The sequence below is a fragment of the Prosopis cineraria genome, unplaced genomic scaffold (genome assembly GCF_029017545.1).
Source record: "Prosopis cineraria cultivar Desert tree isolate PC_DT_omini unplaced genomic scaffold, ASM2901754v1 PC14, whole genome shotgun sequence".
Classification (NCBI taxonomy): Eukaryota; Viridiplantae; Streptophyta; class Magnoliopsida; order Fabales; family Fabaceae; genus Prosopis; species Prosopis cineraria.
In genome coordinates, this window is record NW_026555345.1 from 27,020,404 (window position 1) to 27,033,747 (window position 13,344).

At 34.9% G+C, this 13,344-nt stretch overlaps 1 protein-coding gene across 1 annotated transcript; it reads right to left on the minus strand.

Annotated features, from left to right (window-relative positions):
• Positions 1-530: 530 nt before the first annotated feature.
• LOC129292936 (uncharacterized) lies at positions 531-12,141 on the minus strand. The gene is made up of 11 exons (XM_054930651.1): positions 10,191-12,141; positions 8,774-8,781; positions 8,306-8,475; positions 8,120-8,180; positions 7,914-8,012; positions 6,412-6,506; positions 2,735-2,848; positions 2,087-2,154; positions 1,859-1,969; positions 1,287-1,518; positions 531-841 (listed from the first exon to the last, which is right to left on the minus strand). The coding sequence occupies exons 1-11, from the start codon at positions 11,450-11,452 to the stop codon at positions 731-733; spliced, it is 2,331 nt and encodes a 776-aa protein (XP_054786626.1). The 5' UTR covers positions 11,453-12,141; the 3' UTR covers positions 531-730.
• Between the last annotated feature and the right edge of the window lie 1,203 nt (positions 12,142-13,344).

Below are 13,344 nucleotides of genomic sequence, written 5' to 3' on the forward strand. Positions count from 1 at the left end.
AAAATTTAAATGTTAGTTTACCCTATTGTAAGAAACTATTTCTTTTTGCTAAAACCTGTTCCATTAGTAATAAATCAACTTTTACCATTAGAAAGTAATGGAAAGTTGTTCAAAAGCCAATTTTTTTTTTGATAATTAAGCAAATTTTCTTTTGGTCAGAGATAATTAAGCAAATTTAATTAAGAAGAAATAGTCTTTACACACACTAGCCGAAAGTAACTTTTGAAAAGTCTATCAATAGAACAAAGATTTCCTTCTGAAGTAAAAAATTATTACAAAAGAACCTTCGGAAGTTTTTTTTTTTTTTTGGGGGGGGGGGGAATATCTACACAAATTTCCCCCAAAGCAATCTCATTTGTTTAGAAAAGATTTCGGGCTTAAAACCAGCAATCACATGTTCATGTGTGAGTATTTTAACTTGATTGTATAAATAATAATAATAATAATAATAATAATAATAATAATAATAATAAATAAATGCACAACCCCGGGTAAAAAGAAATCATTAGAAAATAATAATGCACTCAAAATAATAATAATAATAATAATAATAATAATAATGCTACTTCCATGAAAGGCTAACATCTATATCATCATGTTGAAGCGAAGCAGTACTAAAAATTCAAGATCTGCGGAAAGAGGCAAAGTATCTGTGTCCCCACAACTCGAAAAAAGAAAAAGAAAAAACCTATCGCCCTCAAAAAAAAAAAAAAAAGGATAAATAAAAGAACTAGTGAATTGACAAGAAGTGCACACGGGCAAGCGCATACTCATTCCCTGCAATCCAAACACCAGTTTGAGACCATTGCACATCTTCCCAGCCCAGATTTTCCTCTAGCACCTGATCCCAAATGTTAAAAGTTGATGCTCTCAATGAAACCAAATCAAATCCTTCATGCGTATACATTAGAAAAAAAGAGTGACACATGATAACAATTGTACGTAGAGCGTATGTTTTATCCTTATATTTATTTTCTCCTCTTCTATTATCTCTTTCTGAAAGTAATCACCCCATGAATGTGAAAGATTCAGATTACAATGAAACAGCACCTATGTGCATTTCTTGCCTTAAACCTTGTGATTATGAAAAAGAAGAGAGAGAGAGAATGGGAGAAGGAAGAGGCCGTGGAGAGAGAAAAGAAAACAAAAGGATCATGCAAAGGGCTTGCAAACATTCAAAGTTTCAAACTAATAACAAAAGAAGATACCCACAACTTCTAAAAGAAAATTTACAGAGATATTATTCATAAGAAAGTGAAAAATTCATGTGAGTGATCAGAAAGTACCTCTACATAGTCAAGGGGCAGAGGTATGCCAATTGTAAGCATCGTTTTCTGGGGCAGAGGCGTTTTGCAACGAGACCAGCGAAAGACATCGATCGTAACATTATTACAATCAGATTTTCCACCTTTTGCAGAATGCGAGTGGTGATTTTGAGACTTCTCTAAATCTGGGTCATGCATTCGAGCTGGTGGCATGGACTTCCTCTTCTTCTCTCCAGTAAAACATAGCTCATATCTGCAAGTCCCCCCATATATTACAAAATGTCCTCTAGGAATCCTAAATTCACCAAGACCCCAGACTACATGATAAAAGAAACTGACCCTTTACTTTCAAATACCAAAGAGTTACAAAGAAGCAACGCCGGATAATTGTTAGCAAAGGAAACTTCCTCAAATAACTCCATTTTTTTTCTCAAATGGCTAATTAGAAAGAATTTGAGGATTGAAACTTATTTGGCTATAAAATGCAGCTCCACACCAAAAAATAAAAGGATCAGAATGAAGCCTGCTGTTACACAATTAACATACAGATCACTTGCGTTGATGAACTACTGTGCCAAAAAAAAAAAAAAAACCTGCATGAATGGTTCTCCAAATACAAAACTTCTCCTTTCTTCAAGCGAGCAGATGTGAAGAGTGGTTTTTTAAGGCCCTTGTCAGCGACGATGCTTATACTGTACTTGATCCTGGTAAAATATTTTTATCATGAATGTGCTACAAGTTTTTGTCTAGTATCTAATTTAGGAAGAGTAAGAAAATGTTGTAACCCAATACAGACATATTTTAAATTAAAGCTAGCATACCAAGGCTCATTGCAGAGATTGTACTGAATAGTGACTTCTCGTACTAATTTTTGCTGCCGCAATGCATTCTGTTTGTAATGCAGACCACCATGTAGAATAATAAATTAGGATGTCAACATAGATAATCTATGTATGCGTTACTAAGTTACTCAAGAACGTGAAAAACTTGTAAAACCAGGAAAAGTATTCCTTTTTTTTTTTTTTTAAATATCTCTTTCCCCTACTTGTTCTCATGCCAAGATTGCAGTTTTCCATCTGGACATCAAAAGCATTCAGCAAAGAAAGAAAATTTTATGAATTATAGAGAATAAAAAAATTCATAGAGAAATGAATTTATTAAAGACGAGAAGAACAATACAAACATGTGGGCATGCCCTCCAAAAAATATAAACTTTACATTTTCTTTCCAGATAAAAAAATATATTAATTAGATTTTTTTTAAAAGAAGGCCACAGATAAACTGTGCCAAAAGACAACTTATGTCATGTCAATGTACAAAAAATTTCTATAATCAGCTGGAGAGATATAAAAAATATGAACATTTAAATTATCGATAGAAGCTTGATGAGCCATCATTTCGTGCATTTATTTGCCATATTAATTAGATTTTGAGTGCAAAAGGTTTTAGTCACGAGATGTGGGACAAACCGAAGCTGCAGCTCTGGTAGTTATTGTCCTCTCAACAGTCATTGGAGCAAGGGTGGGCTCTACAGTTGATGTGTGAGCAAGGCAAGGTTCAAGATCTACAGTTCCACCTTCTTTCTGAATAAAAGGGCAACGAAACCAGTAAACAAGAATAAGGTTATATACATAAGGACATGAGCAATTGTGCAAACACAGGTGTTACTATGTAAATGTGAAGAGGCAGAGTCATTCCAAGAACTAACACCCCTTCCTTTCAAAGATAATCTTAGAAAGTAGTTAACAAACAACAACAACAACAACAACAACAAGCCTTTATCCCACTAGGTGGGGTCGGCTACATGGATTGCAAGACGCCATTGTGCTCTATCATTTATTAAGCTTTTAGAAATATTATTAATTAAGAGATCACGTTCAACAACTTCCAAGAGTGTTCTCTTAGGCCTTCCTCTACCTCTCTTAATCGGACTCAAAGTTATATGTTCCACTCTTCTCACTGGTGCCTCCCTTGGTCTTCTTTGTACATGCCCAAACCATCTCAACCGATTTTCTACCATTTTTTCCTCAATAGGTGCCACCCTCACTTTTTCACGTATGTGCTCATTTCGAATTTTATCTTTACGTGTATGTCCGCACATCCATCGTAACATTCTCATCTCTGCTACTCCAACTTTATGCTCTTGCTGTCCCGTTAGAGCCCAACATTCACTACTATATAACATTGCCGGTCTGATAGCAGTACGATAAAACTTTCCTTTAAGTTTATTAGGCACCTTACGGTCACAAATAACTCCTTTAGCTTTTCTCCAATTAAACCACCCAGCTTGAATTCTATGTGAAATATCTCCACTGATTTCGCCATCATTTTGAATAATGGCTCCCAAATATCTAAACTTTTCCACTTGAGGTATAATTTGATCTCCCAATTTCACTTCCAAATTATTTTCGAATAGTCCTTTACCAAATTTACAATATAAATATTCCGTCTTACTTCTACTCAGACGAAAACCTTTCGACTCCAATGTCCTCCTCCATAACTCAAGTTTGCAATTAACCTCTTCTCTTGTCTCTGCTATAAGAACTATATCATCCGTGAAGAGCATACATTTCGGGATTTCCTCTTGAATATGTTGCGTCAAAACATTTAAAATCAAGTTGAACAAATAAGGACTCAGAGATGATCCCTGATGTAGTCCAATCTTTATAGGAAAATCCTTTGTTTGACCACTAGGCGTTCTTATACTAGTTTTTATCCCCTCATACATATCTTGTATGGCTTTAATATAAGCAATCCGTACTCCCTTTTTTTCCAACGCTTTCCAAAGCACTTCTCTTGGTATACGGTCATAAGCTTTTTCCAAATCAATAAAAACCATGTGTAGATCTTTATCTTTACAACGATACTTTTCCATTAATCCCCTTAGTAGATAAATTGCCTCTGTAGTTGATCTACCTGGCATAAAACCAAATTGATTCTCAGAAATACTTGTCTCCAATCTCAACCTGTGCTCAATTACTTTCTCCCACAAATTCATTGTGTGGCTCATGAGTTTAATCCCTCTATAGTTAGTACAATTCTGAATATCTCCTTTATTTTTATAAATAGGAATTAATGTACTTCTCCTCCACTCATCAGGCATTTTCTTGGACCGTAAAATCACATTAAATAACTTAGTTAACCATCTCACCCCTTCTTCACCTAAACATTTCCACGCTTCGATAGATATACAATCAGGTCCGTTAGCTCTACCATTTGCCATTTTCTTAAGAGCTTCCTTTACCTCCTTATCACGTATTTTTCGATAGAATGACAAATTTTGTTCTCCTTCACCAGTTACTAAATCCTCCAAATTACTAGATGAATCCTCTCCATCATTGAAAAGTTTAGAAAAATAAGTCTCCCATCTATTTTTAATTTCATCATCTGTAACTAAAATTCTTCCCTCTTCATCCTTAATACACCTTACCTGTTCTAGATCTCTTGATTTTCTTTCCCTACTCTTGGCAATCTTATAAATATTTTGCTCTCCTTCCTTCGTCTCAAGGTTCTTATAAAATTCTTCAAAAGCTTTGGAACGAGCTTCACCCACAGCTCTCTTAGTTTCCTTCTTAGCCATACGGTACCTCTCCCAATTTTCCTCATTGTTACACAAATGTATGGCTTTAAAACAGTTCTTCTTATACTTGATTTTGTCCTGTACACTATTATTCCACCACCAAGACTCCTTATCTCTCGGACCAGAACCTTTCGATTCTCCCAAAACTACTTTTGCAACCTCCCGTATCTTTTTAGCCATATCCTCCCATATGATGTTAGCACTTCCCTGAGAATCCCAAATTCCTTTATCCAAAAGATTTCGCTTGAAAATATCTTGCTTCTCACCTTTTAATTGCCACCACCTAATCTTTGGTGTTACTACTTGTCGACGTTTTTGGATTTTACTCATAATACACACATCAAGGACTAGAACCCTATGTTGTGTCGTTACAGCATCTCCAGGGATCACCTTACAATTTTTACAAAGTTTTCTATCTGTGTTCCTAACCAAAAGAAAATCAATCTGCGACCTTGAGGCTCCACTTTTGTAAGTGATGAGATGCTCATCTCTCTTCTTGAAACAAGTGTTGGCAATCTTAAAATCATACGCCAATGAGAAATCAAGAAGAGTTTGCCCTTCATTGTTTAGCTCTCCAAAACCAAAACCACCATGCACCCTCGCATACTGACCAGCTTCCCTCCCGACATGCCCATTAAAGTCTCCTCCAATAAAAATCTTTTCACTCTGTGGTATGTGTCGAATCAACCCCTCCAGATCCTCCCAAAATAATTCCTTAAGACTGGCTTCTGTCCCGACTTGCGGCGCATAAGCGCTAACAATATTAACAGTCTCACGTCCAATTATCATTTTTAAAGAAATAATTCTGTCTCCAATTCTGCTAACTTCTACAACGTTCTTCTTCCACTCCTTATCTACAATGATGCCTACTCCATTGCGTGCACTTACTTTTCCTGTATACCAAAGTTTGAAACCTTGAATATCCTTAGCTCCTTCTCCACGCCATTTTGTTTCTTGCAAGCAAAGGATATTGATTTTCCTTTGAATCATAACCCCTACAACCTCTACAGATTTACAATTTAATGTCCCAACATTCCAAGTACCAAATCTAATTTTGCTCTTATGGACTAACTTCTTTAGCCGCGTGCGTCCAGAATGACACGGTAGCCCTTGCTCATTTAACACTACATCCGGGCGCCGATGCAGCGGCTCTAACTCACTTATCACTGTACTCGAGCCATGCAGCGCGTTACTTATGGGCAACGACCTAGCATTAACATTATAACGTCTATTGTCCATGTTCATGATAGATTCAACAAATTTTTACATTGGCTGTTGATGGCCTAACACAACCCTCCTCCTTTACCCGGGCTTGGGACCGGCTATAAACATAGGCGGAGTTGTTAACATGCTATGAAAATCGTAACAAAAGCATGCCTATGGAAACAACACAGCCATCTCCCACAAATGAGAGATACCAAAAGGAATCAGAGGACAGTATATTTGAAAATGGAACATAATAAACTTAGTTATGTGACATGCATCAAAAGTAAACAAGGACGTAATGAAGGGATCATATTAATTCAGGGCAATAATAAGCATACTTTCCAGAGATTTTGTTATTACCTTCACAATGCAACATCGTTCAACTTGATAACTACAATCAATTGTTGCACACCAGATACGGGAACGGACATTGTTTCTCAGAGTAGAAGTATAACCTAGTACAAGATAAACTTAGAATCTCCAGATTATCGACAAAATCCTTCAAAATTTGACAGAAATAGCAATATTAACTGAAAAAGAGGAAGGGAAACCAACATCACTGCAGCTGACTTCCCCCCTGAATCACAGATAAATATTTCAAGTTTTCTAATTAATCATGTTGGTAAACTAACGTCCAACAAAAGGCTTGGCGGTCATTACAGTGAGCTACAGAGAAAATGCCTTTCACTGCCTTTTGTACAGGCAGTAGTTCTCAGTTGTTATTTTTGGAATAGTAGCTCTCAGTTCTGAATAGCTAACTGCCTTCCCACAAAAGCCCATGCCAATTATTTGATTCAATAGATATATAAATGGTTATGTTTCCTAATAGGGGTCGTTATATTGTTAAAGCAATTTATGTCATTTTAATTTTTTAATTGGGCAAGTTCTGAAGGTGTGCTCAGACATGTAATGACAAGTAGCTTTATTTGAGTAATATTTGTAGGCACTAAATGCGATCATCTTAGTGAGCATACAAGAATTAAATGTATAAGTTGCTCGAGAAAATTCAGAGCTTGAACTTGAGATTTAAACGATAAGTTTTTCAGCTGTGTTCTGACATTTTCTCCCTCTTGTTTTTATTTTCTGTTGCCGCATAATTCACAGGTAATGTTTAGAATGAGAACCACAAGTTCAACTGAAATATTTGTTACATGCATCATATAACGAACTATATGATGTTATACACAAGAATTGCTCTCAATAGCTCAAGGCCTAGAGAACTTAAAATGTAAATGGTCACCATTTAAAAAGCACTTTCCTACCAAACAATGTTGACTATATTAAAGGCCATAATAAAGCTATGCATTGGCCTTCACTTTCAAAGCTTATGCTCAAGGAAAAAACAAGATCTCTAAGATGGTATTAGAACCTCTATAATCAAGTGGCAAGGAGTTTGATCCTCCCACCCTCATTCTTTCTGATTAAATGAAATTCCTGCACAAAGGTTTGTGAGCCTATGCTTTTTCCACACTTCAAAGCCAAAGCGTTTTCATGAAAGGGAGCATGTTAGAGATAATAAATATATCCATAGACTTTCACATTAATAAAATGAATTGGTCCTTGACAACAATGAAAGTAATTTTATCCATGTTCTTCCTGTAATTTGGCCAAAAAACCTTTTTATAAAAAATATATATATGTAAAAAATTTCTACAGTTAAAAACATTAAACACTTTCCTGAATGATCTGGCCAAAAACCAAACTACTTGCAATAGCCTTTCAAAAATGCAGAAGTTTTGCAACATAGCAAAACAGACCCTCAAAAGCATTTAGATGTTATCATAGACAACAGTGACAAAATCTGATGTTGTTAATGAATCAACATCTTTCTGATATTCATAAAAATCAAGGCAGGGAAGTACATTCTTGTGGAGGAAGCACCCGAATGGTTGCACACAGCTCTTGTATGGTTGTAGGAGGCTGAGAAGCTGATGGTTGACAGTAACCTGTATGCATGAGAACTGCGCAACAAAATTGCCCCATCAAATACTAATTTCAACTACATTGCCTGGATAATTTTCAATCAAAAGATAACTGCATCCTTTTTGTAATAGGTAACAGCACATACCAGCAACAAGATCTGAGTCATATGTGTACACATCAGTCCCCCATAGCTGGCTACCTCTGACCTGAACAAAATAATCTAAACTCAATATGAAAAAAAATCAAATCATAACAAATTTTCAAATAGATATTAAAACCCAAAAAAAAAAAAACATTCATCAATATATACTCCATATCAGTTTAATCATACTTGGCGATTGGTAGCAGTGACATGCTCTGGTGGTATCCGTATTTCAAGAGTGGGGCCTTTCTTAGAACCTTCACCACTTTTTTCTGTTTGAGATAATTCATATTCCTTCCACAATTTTATCAATTCTTGCATGCATTCCCCGACTTTATAAACAGGCAATTCTGCATTTCCTGAAATGAGAGAAACTTCTATATGATGAATATGCAAACAAATATTAGCAGCGGCAATCTTTTCCATTCAATAAGCATTAACAATCGACTGAACATGAGATAGCAGTAGCCTATCACACAACAGTAAAGAGACAAGCAAGGGAGATCAGTGAATAAAGGGAGAAAAATAGAATCCAAAATGTACAGTAATATGTTAACTACAGAAAGTTCTGCAGAAACATTAAATAACAATGCAACATGTTCGGTGATCTAGAACAAACCAACAACTTTGCCAATGGAACAAAACATGACAGCATACCATGAGACCTGCAAAATAAATGAATCAGATAGTCACTACCAAAATGAAAGAAAATAGAGCAATAGGAAGGATTCCATCAAATCCATTCAGGACACTAATTCAAAACCCCAAAGAGTAAGACTCAATTAAACAAGAGATACAAGACAGCATTGATATTTACATCATAGAAAAGTAGCAAAATTAGCAATGTAGCACTTCAGGACATAGGGGTGAAAAAAGGAATGAAAGGGAAAAAGAGAAGTAGAGGAATAAAAGAAACCATTTGATGAGAGAAAAGGACGAAATCAAAACAAAGCTTTTGTCTAAGTTCAAGAGTAGCAGCATTTAGATCTAATCATTGTCTTCTTCAAGACAAGGTTCTCAAAGTTTAAGAACAACTATTACATCAAGCCATCAACAACTTAGATATCCAACAAGGCATTAAAGATAAGAAAACTAAAATAGAAATTATAGATCATAAGCTTATTTTTCCGAAGATTCAATATATAACATAAAAATAGAGAAAGAAGCACTACCACATAATTTTTCTTTTGATTCATAGCATCTAGGAATATTCTGATAAGTTCTTAGTTCAAGGTTTTATATTTGAGGATTTTGAGATTGATAAGGGTCCAAGTCAGCATAACAAACCCATAATCACTTATCAACGTAGAAAAAGGAGGAAGATAACAGAATCAGATGCTGTTATGCAGATTATGAGGGATTTACCTTATTTAAATTAATTCATTGCTGTTATTTTAATTAATTATTGTTTTGTTTTACTGTTAGTAACTGTTAGTAGCTGAATAATAGGACCTTCACTGCGTTAGTGGGGTACCAATGTGCTAGTCAGTTATTTCCTGATTTTAGGCTAATTATCTGCATTATTTGATTTATTTAATTGTAATTTCTGGTTATAAATATCCTGGCTGGTATGACAGCAGGATACGAAAATTAATAAACCTTGTTTTTCCCTTGGAGATTCTCCTATTTGGCTATTAAGTTCAGTAGAGTAAGATCCTTACTCTATTTAATTTAATAGAATCCTCCTTTTCCTTCATATTTGTCTTGAGCCCCTACCAGAGATGTTCACTAACAAAGTCAGTTATTAGCATCGGTATCCCTATAAATTTCAGAGTTCAAGCGCAAAGAGGCCATGCTATCAGTTTTGAATGTTATAGAAGTAAAATATTTTCAACTACTTGAAGGCAGACATTACTATCCACCCAACTGCAGTAAGAAGTGGGGATTGGGAAATTGCAAAACAAAATTCAATGGTTATAAATTTTAAAAAATTATGAAGCTTCAGCATTCATAAATCACAGTCTCATATACATGCTCTAAATTATTTGCTTACAAAGATTAAGAGAAAATTATCAAGGAAACAGAAGAATAAATATCAGAAAATAAACTTTACAAACAGTTAGGGGGAATATACCCTTCATTGTCTTGAGCAGGGGATCTGAAATGAGGCCCACAATTAGCCACTTGTGGGCTATCCCTAGATCTTTTCACTCTCTTCCGATGCTGAACACCATGATTATAGACTTCCTTCCCATTCTCAGCTGCCCCTTCCCTATCAGCACTTCCCTCTTCAGGTTCCTTGTCAAAGCTCCTACTGCGCTTATCAGGCCTGTCTCCTAAATCAGAATTATTTTCTATCCTCCTCTCTGTGGGTTCCCTGTCAATATTTTTCCAACTGTCATGATCTTTTGGTTTCTTCTGTTCTGGCAATACCTTGTCTTGCTCTGGAATTTTGACCGATGCATTACCAAGCTCTTTCTCATTATTTTCAACTTTTCCAATTTCATTACATAAGCCCCCCTTGATATGATCCTTTCCTCTCTCTTTTGAATTCTCTTTCTCTTTTGGAAGATCTCTTTCCACTGCCTCCAACCTTTGTACATCACTTCTTTGTTTTGCCTTTTCACCCCAATCCCGATGCATTACATCCTTTCCTTTTCTATCCTTCTCTTTAGATCTATCTTCACTTTTTAAATCTTTGGTCTCCCCAACAGCCACGAAAGTTTCCATGCAATTCTTCTCCTCTGCAGTTGAACCCTCCTTTCCAGCCTCAATAGGGCCTTTTGTATTCCCATTTGATACATATCTGGTGTCCAAACCTCCACTGGGAGCATCAGAGTATCCTTTTCCCCTATGGCGCTCTTTTGAGTCTTTCCAATCCAACTGACTACTTGACACACTATAACCATCCCTTTCTGTCTTAATATCACCTTTCAAGTCATGATGAACATCCCTATCATATCTGACATCTTTCTTGTCATCTCCTCTACCTTTAACATGCACATCCTTCTCATTCTTAGCAATCTTAGAATCCCTGGTAAGATCACCACAGAGCTCATTCTTCTCTGACTTAATGTCACAGTTCAAAAACTGGAGATCTCTACTATCTTTAGAATCCCTTAATTCTACCCTGTTTTCAGTACCAACAGGATTATTTAAATGTGAATCGTTAGAAGATGATGGCACCTGATGTACTAAATGAAGAGGATATCGTCTATCTGCATCATGAGATACATAATATTGTGTCTTTGCCACACAGGAGTCTTGAACTATTTGAATGTGATTTTCATTTGAAGCCGATAATGACAATTTAGAATAAGTAACAGCATCTTCACGAGGATGATTAGAAGATGACCGAACAGCCTCTTCCTGAGATCTCTTCAACATACTACTCATAATGAAAATAAATCCAGTCGAAAAATATCATAAGAAAGTAGTCACGCAGCCAAAATAATACCAATTTCTATCAATAGCCTGCTTGTCATATAACCGCTGGTACGTACAACCTGACAAAAATTGTAAAACTAAATGAGGCTGCAATAAATTTGCATGCCAAAACAGTTTCCATGAGTATTCGCTGCCACTCAATAAGAAACACTAACAAGCATTTAAACAGATTCAATCGCATGACAAAAGGTGAACTCCTAGAAACCTATGGAAGCAATCATTAGACACCGCAACTTACTTGTAGTATGAATGACAATTGGGCAAGACAGGAACAGAATGAATCATATAACTCAAAATAACCAATTTTCTCTTTGGATCGAGAATATATTGACAGATATTCAACCACAATGCACCCACACGAAAATAAGTTGAAGAAGCATAGAAGGAAACAGCTGCTTTTTATCGTCAAACCCAATTAAACTTATTAGATAAAATACGAGTACAGAGGAAAACAATGACAAAAACATGACAAGGGTCAACCACAAAACGGGGGAAGAAACAGTATTTTAAAAACAAATTTAAATAGAATTATAATTGACAAATATCCAATCTCAATGCACATCCAATTGAACCTTCTCAACTGAAAAAAGAGAGACAGAGATTAAAAGATTAGCAAAAGAAATGAAAAGAACCAAGACCAAAACCGAAGAACAAACAGCATTTAAGAAACAAAAGTTATTAGTGAATTGGAATACCGTGTGATATCCCAAGAATCACTGATCAAAACACTAGATAAAGCCAAGTGAGAATCTTTCCCTTCCAAGACTGACAAGGCAACACAACATTCCGTTATACTGCTAGTTTTCCACAAAAACAAACCAACATCAAGATTTGCACAGTGGACTCAAACAAAACCCTATAAAACGCACAACAAAGAGAGAACCTCATTCGAACGTAACCAACTTCTCTTTCTCTGCCAACAGGCGCGCCCATATGTCTTACCGCACACTGATATTGGGAGTATAGCGTGTCCCTGTGCCTCTCAAGGCCAAGACAATTGCGTGCTGCAGCATCTGGAAATTAAATTAAGCTAAAGTGCATTTTTATCGTTGAACAATTTTCCTAACATGTTAAATTCATAACAATTTTGTTTTTAAAATAATTAAAATGTAATATATTTGTTCTTGATATTAAATACTTCAATACTGATTGTTAAAGATACTAACTAAGATTAAGTTTGATGGAAAATGTCAGGTATCATATCAAATGAATTCATATGAATGTGCATTTTTATTATATTTTAATTACTTTAGATGTTAAATTACTATTTCATAAATAGTTTAGGATACTAAGTATTTTTTAAAAATTAATTTAAGGACAAAGAGGCACATTAACTTAACTTCATTTAGATAACAAGTGACATTTTTTATACAGCTTAAGTCCTGGTTTATATTTTTAATGGTCAAAGTTAAGGTATTTAATATCTAAGTAAATATATTATGTTTTAATTATCTTAAGAAAAAATTATTGCAACAAATATTTTAAAACATTAGGTACTCATCGAATAATATTTTAAGGCAAAAAATGATCTTAATTTAATTAAATTAGCACCAAAACGATTGCACTCCATCGAAAATTTTCAAAGACTAAAACTAATGACTTTTTCCCCAAATTTTTAGTATATTCTTTTTTAGTTAAAAAAATTCTATAATGTAACTTATCATTGATATTATTATTATTATGCGCATAAATGATTAATTGGTGTGATTTATTATAGATTTTAAAATGTATTAGTATTTTGATATATGGGGAGTCATTGATCGTTAATATATATAATAAAATTATCTACGTTTTTTTTTGCTCAAAACTAAAAGAAACTAGTGATATTTATAAAATAGTAA